General features: G+C 40.6%; 1 protein-coding gene across 3 annotated transcripts in view; it reads left to right on the forward strand.

Moving 5' to 3' along the window:
- SPTBN1 (spectrin beta, non-erythrocytic 1) overlaps positions 1–14,433 on the forward strand; it is a 196,511-nt gene extending 182,078 nt beyond the window's left edge. For 2 of the 3 annotated variants that reach the window (XM_034764396.1, XM_034764398.1), the window contains 4 exons: positions 6,316–6,554; positions 7,972–8,145; positions 11,429–11,471; positions 11,956–12,171. In XM_034764396.1, the coding sequence (XP_034620287.1) occupies positions 6,316–6,554; positions 7,972–8,145; positions 11,429–11,471; positions 11,956–12,171 (672 nt within the window). Of the gene's footprint in view, positions 1–6,315; positions 6,555–7,971; positions 8,146–11,428; positions 11,472–11,955 lie in introns of all 3 variants that reach the window. The other variant, XM_034764397.1, reaches the window with a different exon arrangement.
- Positions 14,434–18,620: the final 4,187 nt, after the last annotated feature.

Here is an 18,620-nt window from a genome sequence, read left to right on the forward strand (position 1 = left end):
AAATCATCCTTTAGATGAGTAATTGAGATTTAATGAGATTACATCATAATGAAGAAGAAAACTAAAATCTGACAGGTATGACGCATTCAGTTATACTAACAGGTTTCAGCGCGGCAACATTATTAAATTAGCTGCATTAGCAAGTGAGTTATTTACGAGGCTGAAGATAATCTATGCAAATGAGCTTGGCAATACCGGCTGTGGGGGAGAAAAGAGTTATAACTACCAAAAATAAAAGCCTAAAGGTTAGTTGTGTAACATTCCATGCAGAATTAACTTTTTAACTGAAGATAAAAATAAACAGAGAACCTAGAATGCTAAAAATGAGCAACTGGTTTTTTGATATTCAATCTTTATAAGGAGTTTTAGTCTTACTGCATAACGTTTAGGGCCAGATTCTCCCCTGATTTCTGCTCAGTTTACACCATAGAAACTCCATTGAGTAAAATAGACACACCCTGGGTATGGTGTTGTAACTGAGAGCAGACACCAACTCTGAAAAAGGAGCTGCAATGCTTTCTTAAAAAAAGAAAAAATACACATAATTGTATAAGACCCTGAATTTTTAACTGAATACAGGCTAAATCATTCTTGCTTTATTCATGTGAGTAATCCTTACCAATAGAAGATGTCCAAGTGAAGTCAATGGGAGTGTGCATAAGAATAAAGCAAGCAGGAGTTAGCCTCATATGTGCAGACTTAAAAATTACCAATAAATACATTTATTTATAACAACAGAATAGTAGAAAATTGATTTGTCTCTGATACCATTCCTGCCAAGGCCTGAAATCAGGGTCTGTTTCCCCTGCAACTTTAATTGCTCTAACACTCAGAGTGCTGTAAAGCATGCTGCTGCTCCTTGTTATGTCTTTGGATCTGATCCTGTATGGTGCTTAAAGTCACCTTAAATAACCTAAATGAGGGGCCATGGGCTATTAGAGTTATCATTTTTGCAATGGAAATGCAAAGCCCTGTATGACGGGTTGTCACCCCCAGGATGCAGTCTGGGAGCATGGGAACCTCTTTGCCCCCAAACCATACAGCTGGGCTGGTCCTCCTCACACTGCTCTGCTGGTAATTCAGCCAGTCTCTCCAGGCCTTGTTATCACCAAACACAACAGCAGGTGGCACCACACACCCAGCTGAGCTACCTGAGTGCTTTAACTAAGCCACCCAGCTCCCCAGCCTTGCACCCTTGCTGGAGTATAAACTCAGAATTATACCATCTTGCTCCACAGGATTCTGTACAATACAAGCTCATTAATATATTTGCTTCCCTCTTGATGTGGGAAAGATATGCAACAGCCTTTGTTTACAGAGCTGAGATTTTCCCAGACACTTCACTCAAAACACCCTGGTTAAGATAAAACATAAAACAAGTTTATTAACTACAGAAAGATAGATTTTAAGTGATTATAAGTGATAGGAAACAGATCAAAGCAGATTATCTAGCAAATAAACAAAAAACCACAAAGTAAGCCGAACATACTAGATAGATAGGATTTGAATGAGCTATTTCTCGCCCTGACTGATGATACAAGCAGTCCAACAAGTTTCCATACACAGGCTAGAAATCCCTTTAGCATGGGACTAGCACGTCCCCCAGGATACTTGCACGCAAATAGGATAATCATATTTTGGCAAATCATAACTTTTCCAATGAGACCTCACATGATCCGTCTTGTACAAAATGCATCATCATTATGCCATAATCATATCACCATGATGAATATGGGGTGCAGTGTGACACCCTGAACTCAGACTTTGGCAGGAAATGCATTTCAGCAGTTCACCTCCCAAATACCTATCCCTAGTGCTTTTGGTTCTGCACATATATTCTGTAAACATTCTGGGGTGTCAGACAGTTTTTCCATGTTCCTTTCTCCAATAAAGCATTTCAATTCATCTTCAATATTAATATTAGAATGATGAAAACTAGATTGTTTTAAATGCCAGAGCTTTGCAAAAGTAATGCCACAAGTAAATGTGATGAGGAATTTGAGAGCGGGCCTGCAGTAGCACCACAAAATTTTTCCATACAGCAAATCATCTTGGTTGTTACCATAACCTTATTCAACTTTTCTTTTCTTTTCGTTTGTTTTTGTTTTTTTTATTATGGAATCTTTTTATAACACATCTTATTAATCTTCACCACCTGCATGTTGATCTCTTAATGAGAGCTTTCTAGCCTATAATTTAATGAACCACATGTTGCAATACATTAGACATACACCACTTTTGCTATTTGTAACAGAGTTGATATAAGCTGCTGTTGATGATCAAAATTTAGATTTCAAAAGAATATCTTAGCAAAGGTGACTGATGGACTGTTCTCCAACAATTGTACTTTTATAATAACTTATCTTTCCACTTCATGATGCATGTCTTTTCTTTTCTTTTGTCAGGATAACAACATATAGCTTCTTAATCTTTTTAAAATTTCTGTATACAAATATACACAAATGTTCTGGTGGATTCCATGCACCAGTATTGGGTCTCTGTGCCTTTAAAAGTATTATAGTACTCATAAAGCTTAGTTGCGTCTTTAGACTTGCCAGACCAGGAAGCCTTTACATGTATTCTGGCTAACAATAAGTTATTTAGGTAGATAATAATTTTTAGTTTATATTATTAGGGTTAAATATACAAATTTTGCTTTACTGTCAAGAAAAATGATTAAAATCATAATGCCAGACACTAAGGGAGTATAATATTTTTACCTGTTAATTATGACTAAGATCTCAAAATTATATGTTTGACAGAACAGTTTATTGGCTGTAATTTATTTGTCTTTGAGTTATAGTGCAGAGACTCAAGTTGATGAACTGAATGTAATATTGCTTCATGCACTTTGAAAATCAAAGGGTGTTTCTAATCATGTCACCAGCTGTCATGTTGCATGTCACAGTTGTGATTTAAATACCTCATGAATAGTAGCTAGCCACTAAAGTACTTGCAACTAACCTCCCATAAACAGTCACAATGAAGAAAAATGTATTCATGTGTGTTAACTGTTTTGTTATTGTAACAGTACAGTTTGCTATTAATGTTTGTCCTCTGTTGTGTTGTTTCTGCATGCTCAAAGCATGTTTCCATTAAAGTTTATTTAGCTCCTCTTTTTTTTTTCTTATTTTCATGGCACATACTTGGTATAAATATTTGTGGTCCATGTGCAGATTTATTTTGCTTGTCTTCTGTTCATTGTGGATAACATATAAAAAAGAAAATTATGCTACAAAAATTTCCATTAGCTTTTCATAGTCCTTTAGCATAACTGTAGTGTTTTAGTTTGCATATGCATTTTGGTTTTTATTGCAATCCAGTAATTAAAATCAATAGTTAAATTGTAAGTGGAAACAGAAGTTCAGGGACTGATTATGTAATTAAAATTGGCAGTTATTTTTTAAAACAACAGGTTTGCAAATCTCAGCAGTGAGTTATTTTTTTTTATCTCTTCCATAAAAACATTCTAACTAGATGTGCAGTGGCTGTACTGAAAAAGTTCTCTGTTTTACCTACAATGAGGAGATATGGGTACCTCCATATTTGTGATATTCTCATATCCTTCCTATACTTACTATGGAAAATTAGTTGAATCCTTCAAATAATGAGGTTAGCTTACAGGTAGTTTTACGTAGTTATATAAGGCTATTGGCAAGTATTTAAGTTACCATCATCCACTGTAATGTACAGTTTACACACATGCCCAGTAATTAATTCTTGTTCTTCATTTAAACTTCATACAGTCTCACTATATAGATCTGTCAATTTAGAAATAAGAATTTGTTTCAAGTACAGTAATTAAGCTGTCACTAGCCGAGTAGCTTTTTGCTTAGGCCCCCACACACACTTTTTTTTTTTTTTTTAACATGATGAACTAGGATGTTAGCTTGCTTTTTTATAACATCCATTTCCTGGTAACCATGCTGGCAGCGTTAGGATACTCATCCACCAGTCTTTTTTCCTGTAGCATGTTTTGTTTTATTTTGATGTTTGGTTAAAAGTGGCAGATGTTAATGGCCCAAATTTCACATTCCCAGCTTGTGTACACATACTTGTGCTAGTTCAATGTAGAAACAGTCGTGTAGCCATGGTAGCACAGTCAGCAGTCACATGGCTTAGCTCTGCTGAGTACAAACCTGTCTGAAATGGGTGAGTACATATTCTGCACAGCTTAGCCGTCTTACCCCTGCCCATGCACTATGGCTGCACTACTACTTATCCTCATGCTAGTTCTCATTGAGCTAGGCATGTGTATGCGAGCTGGGAATCGTACCCTTAGCTCATAATGTAGACGTAGCCTAAAGGTGTAAAATACCAACAGGAAATAGATAGAACCATAATCCAGGATGGACATTTTCAAGTGGCACTTGTTTTCCAATAAACTAGATCAGCGGCTCGCAAACTGTGGGTCAGGACCCCAAAGTGGGTCGCAACCTCATTTTAATGGGGTTGCCAGGGCTAGCTCAGACTTGCTGGGGCCCGGGGCCAAAGCCCGAGCCCCACCACCTGGGACCAAAGCTGCAGCCTGAGTACCACCGCCCAGGGCTGAAGCCAAAACCCAAGGGTTTCAGCCCTGGGTAGCAGGTTTCAGGTTACAGGCCCCCTACCTGGGGCTGAAGCCCTGAGGCTTCAGCTTTGGCCCTCCCACCCAGGCCGGTGGGGCTTGGGCTTTGGTCCCCTCTACTGAGGTTGTGTAATGATTTTTGTTGTCAGAAGGGGGTCTCGGAGCAATAAAGTTTGAGAAACCCTGAACTAGATTGTAGGGTTGTACATCTTTAGAGGTATAGTCCTATTAACTGAATATGCCTGAAATGTAATGTGAGTTGTGATTCTTTCCCTGTTTCAGTGATGTAATGTATATACTCTGAAAATTTAGTTTGTTTAAAGGCAGTTAACCAATCCTTCCCATATTCATAACAAGTTTATACTTGAATTTTTCTAGGGTACAGTATATGATGTACAATGATCTAAGATATAATAATTCACAGTTGACAGGCATGAAAAGTTCTAGCAAAGGGAGGTCTAATTTGTAGTTCATTGCCTAATAATTCTGCTGCTTTTGACTTGTTCAGCCGCTGTGCAACAGTGGGAATGTCTTTTAATTATTGTGCCATTTGAAAATACTTGCTTGCATAAAAATGGTACAGAATGTTTGTAATCTACTAGAGCATTAGCAGCAATGAGCTTTAGTAACTTGCTAATAACAATACCAGACACTCATTGTGTAACCTGTGGGCTGCTACCAAAGGCTCTACACGTCAATGTAATGGTACAGGAAAAAATAAAACTGGAACCAAGCTGCATTGCAAAAGCACACTAGCCATTAGGATTCCAATTTAAATGATTTTTGGATGAATGGCTCCTGAAGACGTCGACAGCTTGACCAGTCAGAGCTGCTGGAAACCTGGCTGCTCTCTAGGCTATCTCGAACACAGTGCAACAGGCAACGCGATCAACAAAGCAAGTGATGGGCAAGGCCTTGGTTCTGTCTTTGTTTGGGGGTAAATAGCTGTGTGATGTTGAGTGACTGTGGTGGTTTCCAGTTCCTTTAACATAAATCCAATCCACCTAATAATGAAGTCTGCAACAGACTTTGATAAATTGACATTTGACCTCTTACATTTTCCCTGTCTTTAAGATCCAAATCCTAACTGGGATGATGGACATGAAATGCATGGTGTAATCTTCCTAATTTCTGCATGTTTTGATTATGTGCTATCTGGGACCTGGGGAGAAAGAGCATTTACAGAAACCAAGCAATTTTGCAACATACATTAAAGTTGTGTTTTTGTGAATGCTCCTGGACAGTTCTGATTGTATTTTCTGTTTACTTGCAATTTAATACATGTTTATAATTTATATTAAACTTAAAACAGTAAAATTATAAATATATGTAAGGTGGCTGATGTCTATAACTTTAATTATTCCTCTAATGTTTACAGAAGTGTGATTGTTACTGTTGCAAGTCTTTGAGTACTTAGCAATGGGATGAAATGCTCTCATTTTAGGATTGACAATATATAAAACAATATGGATTGATTAACAGAACAAAGTGCAGTAAAACTCACACTGATGTTTAGCTCCTCTTATTTTTCCTGTTTTTTTTTTCCATCTGTAAAATGGGTACTAATCCATAAGTCTAATTTCCTTGGCCTTCTGTGTCTCCATGGGGGTGTGAAAGTGATTTTACTGGACTGTCTTACTCTATAGACAAAGTGTACACTCAGCCACACTGTGCAAGATAGAAAATTAACTCTAAGATGTTGTAGCTTTGTGTGGCCTCTAGCTGAATGTTTTTTCCACTGTTCCTAGGTGGCGGAAACTGTGGAAACAAATGAAATGGTCAATGGAGCTGCAGAACAGAGGACAAGTTCAAAAGAGTCTAGTCCTGTTCCTTCCCCAACTGCAGACCGCAAAGCCAAGACCGCCATTCAGGCTCAGACTGCGGCTACCCTACCAGCCAAAACACAAGAGACTCCTTCAGCTCAAATGGAGGGCATTTTGCATCGTAAACATGAGTGGGAGACACATAACAAGAAAGCCTCAAACAGGTAAAGTAGCCAACATTTATTGTAAATAAGTTTTACATTCAAATATACATTAAGACTACTAAATTTGTAACTACTCATTATTTGTACTACATGGCCCCTAGAAGCCTCAGTCAACATTAAGGCCTCATTGTGCTAGGTGATGCACAAACACATGGTAAAAGATAGTACCTACTTGTAAGAGCATACAGGCTAAATAGACAGAGAAGACAAAGGATGGAGAAAGGAATTTTATTGTTCTCTTACAGATGGGGAATTGAGGTACAGGAAAATTAAGTGACGTGCCCAAGGTCACGCAAGAGGTGTGGGGCAGAGCTGGGAATTGAATCCAGATCTCCTGAGTCCCAGTGTAGTACCTCAATTACAAGCCCGCGGGAAAAGAAAAATGTGCAAGTGTGGTATTAGAAGCATCTACGTTTTTAGTTGTTTGTAATTAACACCTTCCATCTACACTGCAATCTGCTCAAAGTGTGGGTTGAAGTTAGATTTGTATGTACTGGTTGATTTAATTTCTAAGGGCCTTACTCTGCAGTGCCCATACATGGAACACTCCCATTGAAAGTTTTTATCTTTGTGAGGAAGCAGAATCAGGTCCTATATGACCATTGAGGGGAAGCACTGGGAAAGCCATAACTATAATTTGCCTGGAAAATAAAGTGTTGTCTGAATCCTGCTCTAGCTCATCACTCCCTACTACTAATGGAGTGAAGTGTTGGGTTGCAGCCAAGGGGGCAAAGATTTGAATTACAGTAAAATGGCTGTCTTTGTCCTCTTGTCTAGAGTCCCACGTCACATGGAAAAACTATATTTGTGCTGTGACTACTACTGAGGAAAAAGTTTTTCCACCGAGCTGAGATTCTACAGGAATGTGTCAAACTATAAAACTTGATGTAGATAGTTAGGTCAGAGGTATTAATATTCAAGGAGACCTGCTTCTAGTATTCCTTTCTTTTTACAACCGTGTTACAGAAGGAGGTAATAATTACTGCTACAGAGGGTATACAAGAGTCAAGAATTTTATGCACAATTCATCCATAATCTTATAATACAGTGAAAAATCCCTCTACAAGAACAAGTACTCATTAAAAGGTCAAGCAGTTTCTCTCTCTGGAATATGTAAACTGCCTGTTTTCTAAACAGTACTCCCACTCTTAAGGTATGCTAATGTGGTATAAGAGAGCTCTAGAAATCTCTGTTCCATTTGGCACAAGATCAATACTTTTGTCTTGAAACAGCACTTGCACGAGAAAATTCTCAGCCTGCAGTTATGAGGGCGATACGTATTTTGCTACCTCCCCAGACTGAGTTGGTGTTCATTTTATAATTGTATAAAGATAATTGTACTTGATTCAGTCAGATTCATGGTTCATTGAAGAGAATTCGACTTACACATGCTTTGATTACTTTCCCTTTCTTGAAGATCCTGGCACAACGTGTACTGTGTTATAAACAACCAAGAGATGGGCTTCTACAAAGATTCCAAGGCTGCTGCTTCTGGCATTCCCTACCACAGTGAGATCCCCATCAGCTTGAAAGAAGCAATCTGTGAAATAGCGGTTGATTACAAAAAGAAGAAACACGTGTTCAAGCTAAGGTATGATTGTTGGAGCACCGTTCTGGGAAAGGAAAGGTTTTATTGCAGAGCATGTTCTCTCCCTGACAGACAGCTCTCAATCCTACAAGGTGCTGACTACCTTCATCTTCCATTAAAGACAAAGGGATTTGAGGGCATTCAGCCACCAACCCAGAATCTGGAAACTGGCCCTTTAACATGTAGAACAAGGTTTATTTTTTTAGTTCCTTAATAGGCAGAGAAGCTAAGTTCAGCTTCACTGATAGTTTAGTTCATTATTTTGGATGAGATTCTGCCACCCTTACTCATATGAGCATTCACTAAATTTCTACTCAAGTGAGTCAGTGCTACCCAATGTAGAATAACTGGGCATCTCTTTATTTAAGTTAAACGGAACTATGACAGTGCAAGCTACTTTCTTACGTGGGCCCAGTCTCATCAAGGTATTTTAGCATGTGCCCAACTTTAAGCAGGTGTCCACTTTATAGCATTTAATAAAGGTGTTAACTAATGACCACGTTGCTGCCCTGCAGATCTCTGTAGTGGAAACACAAGCTCTTTCCGTCCATGATGTCACCATAGATCTCATGGTGGTTCCATGATGATGTCTGGAGCAGGAGAACCTGATACCATGTATGCCTCTACGATGCATAGCTTGATCCGTCTAGCTAGTGATAGCTTGAGTACCCTGAGCCCATGGCGCTTCAGTTGAAGGTAGACAAACAAGGAGCCTGATCGTCTTTTGATTCAGTCTGCGTGATATAGATCTTCAGTGCTCTTTGAACATCTAAAGTGTGTGACAACTTTTCTGTTGGGTACTGTGGGTTTGGACAGAATGAAGGGAGGATGATTTTCTGTGAGGCATGGAAAGATGAAATCACTTTAAGCAAGAATGATTCTTGGATTCTTAGCACTGTCTTGTCATCAAGGAACACACAGTGGGGTTCCTGCATGGATAAAGCTGCCAGTTCAGAAATTCATCTAGCAGACATGGCAACCAGAAAACAGGTTTTGATGGATAGATAGAAGGAAGATATTGATGTCAGTGGCTCAAAGGGGTGTGTGGTTAGGGCTTTTAATACCAATGGTAAGTCCCACTTAGGAACGATTGGTCTGATCACAAGTTTAGCCAGTCTGATTGCTCTGACAAATCTGGATACATTGTTTTTGTCAAGGAACCAGAGAATCTTGTGACTAGGATACTACTTGTAGCTGGTGTGCTATAGTGATGGGATGAATTTCTTGTCTATGCCTTTCTGAAGAAAATCCAGGATAACTGGGATAGCAGGATCCTTGGGATTTTTGTTGTGCTCTTGTCACCACAAGCTAAACCTAATCCAGATGAAGGAGTAGACCTTCCATGTTGAAGCTAACCCGGAGGATTGTAGAGTTCCAGTCATTTTGAAGGATAGTCGTAGCTCAGTTAATGTTTCCCTCTCATTAACTAGGCAGTCAGCTATAGACATTCTGGGTCTGGATGGAGGAATGGGCTTTATTAAAGGATCTCTGGGCCTACTGGTAACTGGGTGGTGCTAATTTCAGTTCTGTCAGATTGGAGAACCATGGTCTGCTTAACCAGTGCAGAGTGAGGACTATCACCTTTGCTTCTTCTCGCCTTATCTTCTTGATGACCTTTCCTAGAAGTGGAAAGGGCACAAATGCATGTATCAGGCCTTGTGAAGGAGCATCCATCCCCATTTGGGTCTGCTTCCCTGGTGAAATACTTCAGTCTCATTTTGTTTTTGTGAGTGGCGAACAGGACAACTGCCAGAAGGCCAAACTTGTGCAAAATCAGAGTGAATGCATTCTGATTTGACACCATTCTGAGTTGTTGACTGTGCATCTGCTAGATCATTCTGTCTTTTGGTTCATCTCTCTTTTTATATGTATTGCTTTTATGGAACGGAGAATTCTCTCTGCCCATTCCATTGTCTCCATTGTTTCTGCATGTACGGTTATACTCTTGATTGTTAATGTACACCATAGTGGTCATGTTGTCTGACTGGACCAGAACACGTTCATCCTCTAGGTAGTTCTGGAACCTCAGTGGGACTAGCTTGACAGCTCTGAGCTCCAACAGGTTGATGCTCTGGTTCCTTTCCCTGAGGTTCTTGGCACCTTGCACTGTTCTGTGCCCCTGATGCACTCCCCATCACACTAGGCTGACATCAGTTGTGAGTACCTGTGGATCTGTTAGACAAATAGGAAGACCCTTACAGACATTCTGCGCGATTGTTGAGCACCTGGTTTGGAACCAGGACCGGATCTTGGCTGCGTTGTGGTGAATGGCTCTATTTATTCAGGAGAGAGGCCTAGAGGCACTTGATATGGGACTTTGTCCATGGGTGGTTCCTATCCATGAAACCAGAAGGGGACATGGCTAGCATAGGCTGTGCTTTACCTTTGAAATGCCTCCAGAAACTGCAGACAGGAAGGGAATAACCTATACATATCAGAATTGTGGGAGATGCTAAGTTGCAGAAAACTACAATAAACAAACATTTATGCATTTGAGTCTTCATTGTCTGCAAAATGTCTCAGCCCTTTGAAAACAGCTGCAGCCAAGTAACACCAGCCGAGAGGCAGAGAATACATCACAAGGCTTAACTGTCTGAGATGGCCGCATTATTTTTTTATTTTTATTTATTCTTGCACATTATAAAGCTGCAAACAGTCATGCAGGTCATCACAAATGTCTGTATATAGAACCTTTATATAATAGGACAGTTTCACATGTTCTGTACAGAAAAATACCTTAGAAATGTTTTTGAGTTTTATAAAATTCTGTTGGGACTGTTTTTGGTATCCCTTTAGTTCCCATTAGTCCCAACTGTGGAAACATTTCTGTACAGATAAATACAAATATTACATGTTTAAATCTCTAAACTATACCTAGGATAGGTTTTTTATATGTAAAATAAAACAAAGTTCAATATCTCTTGGTATAGAGTGTCCATTTATAACCCCAGTAGATCATGAGATATTGAACCTTAAACCCGTCACTAGCGCAGGTTTGAATATTGCCCATCCTGCACGTCAGGGCAGTTGTTTTTGTTTTTAAATGACAGCTTCTCCGAATTAAAAATGTTGGTAATGATCCCAAGGAACATGGATTAGTGGGCAGAGTGCAGGCCAGGTGATTACAGATGCATGGAAAATAGAGCTTATCACAAGGTTGTGTTATTTATCACTCTGTCATGTAGTCCCATTTACCTCAATGGGATTGCCTGCTTTAGAAAATGAAGCAGGATTTGGACCCGTGTATTATTAGGCTAATATATGTGGTGGTTGTTTTTAATTGCAGATTAACTGATGGCAATGAGTACCTCTTCCAAGCCAAAGATGATGTAAGTTTCTTTCCGTTTTTGTTTGCTGGTTTTAATGGTATTGCTGTCATATTCTGGTATACTGACATATGCTAAGAAAAGAGAAATGGTTTAGATATTAAGGGGTACATTCCCAGCCTCCGTATTGCATGCATGTCCATGTACTTGCAGGTCCGCAAGTGGTGTTGGAATTTGCTCCTTCAAAACCCATCAAGACAGAGGGACTTTCAAGGTGCAAGTTCTAATACTGGTATCCATGCAGGGGTTAGGTTTTTGTTTGTTTTTAAAGCACACATGCATCAGCAAAGTGCAAGTGCATGGCACATGAGTGGCAACTGAGTAAAGGCCTGGTTGGAAAATTGATGCTAAATTATGACTTGGGATCATGTTCTCTTTAATTTTCTACTTCTATATCAATTACCTTTTTGAAATGTTGTTTGAATGATAGAAAACAGTATGAGCTAACGTGTTGATTCCTACATTTTAACTTTGGTGTTTGTTGAAGGAGGAAATGAACACATGGATTCAGGCCATTACATCAGCTATCTCCTCTGACAAAATCGAATTGTCTCCAAGCACACAAAGCACTCCAGCTTCTAGTCGTGCCCAAACCCTGCCAGCCAGCGTTACAATAACCAGCGAATCCAGTCCTGGCAAGCGAGAGAAAGACAAAGAAAAGGACAAAGAAAAGAGATTCAGCCTTTTTGGCAAAAAGAAGTGAATTCCGTCTCCACACACTGCACTTCTGACCTTTTCAGTGGAATTCCAGCATGCAAGCTCAGAACCAATACATTACTCTCTGTGCCTAATGTTCCTCAATATGATTTAATTTTTATTATTTATAGAGCATTAAAAAACCCATTACAAATGTATGAGGTGCATTGGGCAGCTTCTGTATGAGAGGGAGGACCAGGTTTTGGTTTTGTTTTTTTTAATGGAATTAATGTAGATTAGATCTTAATATTTAAACTGTTCCTCAATTTTGTGAGGCTGTCTTGGAAAAGAACCCACATCCTGTGCTATTGGTATGCAAGGCAGCGGTGCTTACAAATTTACTGTGCACATCAAAGACAAATGTACACATTTTCAAACATGTTCACTTCCATTTAAGATTGTTATGCTGAGTCTTGACTAATAGAGCCTCCCATTACAAGTCTAACTTTATTAAAATAGTGTATTATCTTTGCTGTAACAGAGTGCAGATACGCATTAACTTCCAGACAAACCATTTGTATCCTGGCATCAGTTATTAACACAATGTGAAGCTTTTCTGCATCAAGTACAACAGTTAAGAATGTTGGTATACAAGAAGGTTTTAGCATACTGATACAGTTTTAAATAATCTGAATTTCAAATTTTTTTTTGCTGAAATACATTATATTGTATGCTTCAGATAATTCTAGTACAAAGTATAATAAGACTAGATGTATAATAAACCCTTTAAAATCATTGATAAGTGTAAAAGTGGAACTGAAGCATTTACTGGAAAAAAAAAAAAAAGTAATGTTACTCAAATGGTTACTTGCTTGTCAGCTACAGCACTGTGTGTTATAATTTTGCTACATTACCTTGCTATTTGATACATAGTGTGCATTTCTCTGTCACTGTAACTATTGTAATGAAAAAAAAATCATCTTACTGCACAATCAAAAATTACATTTAATAGGAATGAACTTTCAATGACTGGGCCTGTAGTCAGAGTAGTACTGGAACTGGCTTTCAGTTGTATGGAACTGTACCTCTAAGACTTTTACCCTATCTGTTAAATATATGCTATGTCATTAAATGCTTTTAAAACTAAACATCTTGGTAGTTTTTTATTTCTTTTCAGAGCCTGACAAATAGTAATTCTGAGATATGAGCAAAAGTAAAAGTAATTCAAAATGACACTTTTCCTTTGTAGTGAAGTTAATGGGCTTTTTAAAATAAATATTTTATTTCTGTTGTGTGTGTGAAATTCCATATAGAATAATTCTCATGGAAGTACAACAAAGAGCTCAAAGGAGATCAAGGGGAAAGGTGCTGAGGAGGGAAAGCATAAGGAATAGCCCTTTTACAAAATACTGGACAATTTGTTTCATTTATTAAAGTAGATCCATCAGAATCAATGTGACTATGCTTAGTAAAACAGGCTGTAATTTAACTACTATAATTTATTATTAGATCCATTCCATTTAATTTCATGTTCCTCAATGTCAAACCTTTTTCTAAATATAGATTCTCTTGAGAGAAGGTCATAATTAAATTTAAAAGTCCTTTCAAGGCTCTGTGTTCAACACAGTACATAAAACAAAACAAAAAAATCATCTAAAATGTGTTAAATATTGATGATATACTTCTAATGCAATTGGATCCAAAGCTAGGTATTTCTATTGATTTATCATCTGTATATATACAATGTGGCATTAGCTTTCTCAGTCTTCTTTTCTGGTGAGAGAGACTGATACCTCCTGAGTTATTAAGGATATTCATGAAGTTAGAGGCCATTCAGAGCATCCAGTTAATCCCAGCAGATACTAGGGGAGAATTTTTAAGAGCTCAGTGAAAAACAAGGAATCAATTTTTAAATCTTCAGGATTAATAAAATGTATTTTGAATGTCATTTTGGACAGTAAACAAATTTAATGTAAAACACCCAGCAAGGTGTTTTCAAACCTAAATCTCCTTAACACGCAGGTAATATAATGTCAATGTCTTAATCCCTTTCATTGAAAACTAGTGTATCGTGTTTATCTATTTTTGTTTTGTTTTTCTTTTTTTAATTTCTGCATTACATTAAATTTTGAGACTTATACTCACAAGTTTGTACTAGTATAATATTGCACTGTTTTAGTTTGAAATTAGTGACACGTGGATAGGAGCTAACACCAGCAGTCGTGTATATGTATAACTGAATACAAAAAAAGCAAAGGTTTACTGTGTCAGAATAAAACATGAAATATTATTCTTGGTTGATTAAAACACACCAGAATGTTTATGACTATCACATTTGTCACTTCTTTATTCAAGCTATGACTGCCAGGAACTCAACACTGTTGTGGGGGTGCATGTTGGGTGTGATGCTGGTGTGGTTTGTGGGTTTGTAACGGGGTGTGTGGTTTGACTTTAGTGGGGGTAACTTCGGAATTATACTGATGTAATCAGTCCAAACCCTCAGGATTTGGTGCCTTGTTAGATTCAATATATCACTTCTGGCTACCTATATTGAAGAATTTAGGGTATTTGTGGTTTCTTAACACTGTATTTATTTTATTCTGCATTCCTGTGTTAGTAGACATATCCTATCTTTATGCTATTCATGTCTCCTAAGACACTTTTAAAAGTAACACTTCCTTCCTTTAACTTGGGAAAGACAATGATTTAAAAACCAAAAACTTTTAAGCTAAAATATTGTAGCTGTTAGGAAGAAGAGTGAGATTCTTTCTGCTATTCAAAGAACAGTTCGGATCCATCTTTCCTCCAGATGGGAGCCCCAAACCCAGTTCAAGAATATAAAAGAAATGGGGCCTCAAGTGGATCTGCTACGTTCTGGTGAATTTTGGATTAAGAACAATGAGAAAATGTGCTTTAACCATTGGGATTAATGATCTCATGGGTGGGACTAACTTCCTTTCAGACTGATGCAAAAAATCTTTCAATCCAATGCATTTCTGCTCAATGTGGAGAAGCAGGATTTATGATACATTTAGAGAAATATATTATGCTTATGGCTAATATTCTTGCATCACTTTGTTCTAGTAAGTTTTCTTCTTTGTTGTGTTCCCTTTCAAGCTTTTATTTACATTTGATGACTTTGCTGATAATGGTCTTAAAGTGTGGAAGGCGCTTTAATATACTTTTTGTAATAAACTGTTTGCATGCATGATTTCATGCTGTCTTTTGTTTATGGAACTTTTAGTTTTCAAGCTTGGCTAACAAGGTGGCGGTTGAGTATAAATAGAAATTTAAATTACATGGGATTGGAACAAATTTTAATTGGCATTAATTCCAAAGGGAGCTGTGAGTGTGCAGCACCTCTGAACATCACTGTAAGTGACTTGCTCAAGGTCAAACAGTGAATCATTGAGAAAGCAGAATATGAACTCAGATCTCCTGACTCCCACTCTTGTGGCCTGTCTACTGAATTGAACTGTCTCCTTACTGGAGACTGGAATGAACTGGCGCACTCAGCAGAGATGGGTAGTATCACCAGGTTTTGGTTTAGTTTGGTATCCTGTCTCCATTTGTAATATAATACAGTCTGTCCTGGGTGATATATAGGACCAAGAAAAGCCTGATTGTCAGGTAAGAACTTATCCTTAATCCAGCACAACATTAACATCTGGGGCCAAGTTCTGACCACAGCTAGACTCGGATAACTTCTTTGATTTCAGTGTGGCTGCACGGGTGTAGCTGAAATCAGAATTTGGCTCAGTCAGTCTAATGTCCTGATCCTTCAATGAACTCCATGTGGGAAGACTTCTGTCTCCACACACAGTCCCAGCATCTTCAATGGTGCTCCACAATGGTCCAGGGGCAACCCAAATGGATTTTAGACTCCAAGGGTAAAGTCAGCAGTAAAAATGTAGATGCAGAAAGGTTGTGATATCCATGAGAGGCAACTTACGTATGTGAATAATGGAAGTGCAGCCTTTGCAGTGTAATAATTCATTTAAGGATTAAAGCTGGTGTTTATTTGACTTGCACTTATGGAAGCCAGGCAGAAGATGGCTGAAGATGCCTAACATCTGACAGTTGAAGCAGGGTCATTGTAGTTTTCATACTAAGTTGCTATTCATTGCCCATGTTGAAATCTGTATTCCTATTTAGAGTGATTTTTTTTTTCATACTTACCTGAGGTTTTTAGACTCCACTGACCTTGTCAGCTCTTGCAGATTTTGAATGTGGCTGTGATTTGTTTTATTAATGTTAGTAACATGAGTGCATCTGGTTGAGTCCTGATAATGTTGTCCCTCTTAACCACTGCTCACCAGCAGTTTCTTGAAGCCTACTTCTGATAGTGCTTTCTATCAGCTTGTTGGATGCTTTTCCCCTCCCCCCCCACTCCTCCCCAGTTATTTTATTTGGAAGTTGTGTTGTTACAAAATAAGTAACTGACTGTTAACATTACATATCGGTGACCACTGGGCTATAAAGAGAAATCCAAGAGCAGGGGCAACATCTGTACACCATCCCCATGCCAGCCCCATTGTAGAGAGATGCTGGGGGAGTGGAAAGGGACATGCCAAGGGCATAAGACCGGCCATACTAGGTCAGACCAAAGATCCATCTAGCCCAGTATCCTGTCTTCTGACAGTGGCCAATGCCAGGTACCTCAGAGGGAATGAACAGAACAGGCAATCATCAAGTGATCCATCCCCCAGTGCCCATTCCCAGCTTCTGGCAGTAGGGGTAGTGACCGGAGCACAGAATTGTGGGCTGCGGGGCAGCCCATTGGCAGCTGTGGACAAGCTACCATAAGTTCTTCAGGTGATTGCTCATGTGTATTCCACAGTAGGTGTGCATGCTCGCCACCTGCACCGGTGCCGGAAGTTTTTCCCCTAGCAGTACCCGGAGGGGGGAGCGCCCCCCGTGACCCCTGGAGTGGCGCCTGCCTGGCGCGGTATAAGGGGAGCTGCATGCTCCCCCCACCCTCAGTTCCTTCTTGCCACCAGTGAAGCTGCTTCAGAACTGCTCTGCTCTGCTCCAGCTTTACTGTAACTTGTCCCCAGAACTGTTTGTTCGTTCAGCGTTAGTGCCTGTAGTTAGTTAGCTGTTTAGTTAGTGAGTCCAGGCCGGGGCATGCCTCGCGCCCCAGGATTTAAGTCGTGCAGCTGTTGTAGGTGTTGTATGCCAAGGAGCGACCCACACACAGACTGTTTGCGCTGCTTGGGAGAAACCCATATCAGCGAAAGGTGCAAGATTTGCAACTCGTTTAAGCCTTGGACCAAAAGAGAAAGGGACATTAGGCTCCAAGCCATCCTGATGGAGTCGGTGCTGACCCTGACTCTGGCACGCTGCTCCAAACCGGTACCCGGCACCGTGGCGGTGGCACGCGGCGGCTGTCCAGTGCCATTGACCAGTCAGCACCACTCCCCATCCACAGGGCACACCAAGAGGGCCAAGAAGACTCCCTCTTCACAGCAGCACCGAGGGAAATCTGGGACAAAGCGTAGGCCCATGTTGGGCAGTCCTTGATCCCCACCAGGCCCCAGGCCTCCGACTCAAGTTGAGCGGAGTAGCCCGGCCCCTTTGGAACAGGCCTGTCCGGATGTTCAGATGCCTTCCACCCCTGAATCCCTCCAGGCGGCCTGGGACGTCATGTCCATGCCGGTACCCGAAGCACTGCCGATGTCGGCCCCACACTCCAGAGGCAAGTCGCTGCTGGGATCTATGCAGTCGCCTCCGGCCCGGTACCGTTCTCGGTCCAGGAAATGTTCCCGACGCTGATCACCGCACAGCAACCGCTCAGGGCAGAGTCCAGGTGGATCGCCCTTGACACCGACCAGACTGTCTGGCTGGGTTTCGTCCAGCCAGGACTTGCGGCACTGCTCGTCCTCAAGGAGCGAATATCAACTGGACCACAGCGGGCATCGCTGTAGGTCCTTGTTTCGGAGAGGGTACCGCAGTTGGTCACGTCACAGTCATTGATGCCGTTCCCGCTCAGACTCCCGCTCCAAGTCTCCGCCAAGACACCGCAGACCCAGGTGTCAATCGCCGTCGTCTCCCCGTCGCGGGTCCACCTGTCGAGGCCGTTCGTGGCCATTGTAGATCCCGGCATCGCCACTCCTCCTGGTCCAGAGACAGAAGCGGATCTTACACCAGCCCGGTCTCCATTCATAGCTGTCCTTTGATGGGCCAGGCCAGCCAACTCGGACAGCCGACCCCGTCGGTGCCACAGCAGGTTCCGTTGGTGCCACAGCAGGTGCAGTGGCACCGAGCCTTTGTGGCCAACTGAATGGTACCAGTAGGCACCGTGGCTTCTGGCGCAGCCCCCGGTGGCAACTCGCTCGGTGGCCGGAGCTTCGGAAGCACTGTCAGCCTCCCTCTCCAGACCCCCAAGAAAGGAGTCGATGGGACATATGTCCTCGGCACTGTGCCCGGAGTCCAAGCAAGTGGTGGATTCTCCGGTGCCGGTTGACACCCAGAACACCGCACCGGCCTCTTTGTCCCGCATATTCGAGGGTCACA

This window comes from Trachemys scripta, chromosome 3 (assembly GCF_013100865.1).
Source record: "Trachemys scripta elegans isolate TJP31775 chromosome 3, CAS_Tse_1.0, whole genome shotgun sequence".
Lineage (NCBI taxonomy): Eukaryota > Metazoa > Chordata > Testudines > Emydidae > Trachemys > Trachemys scripta.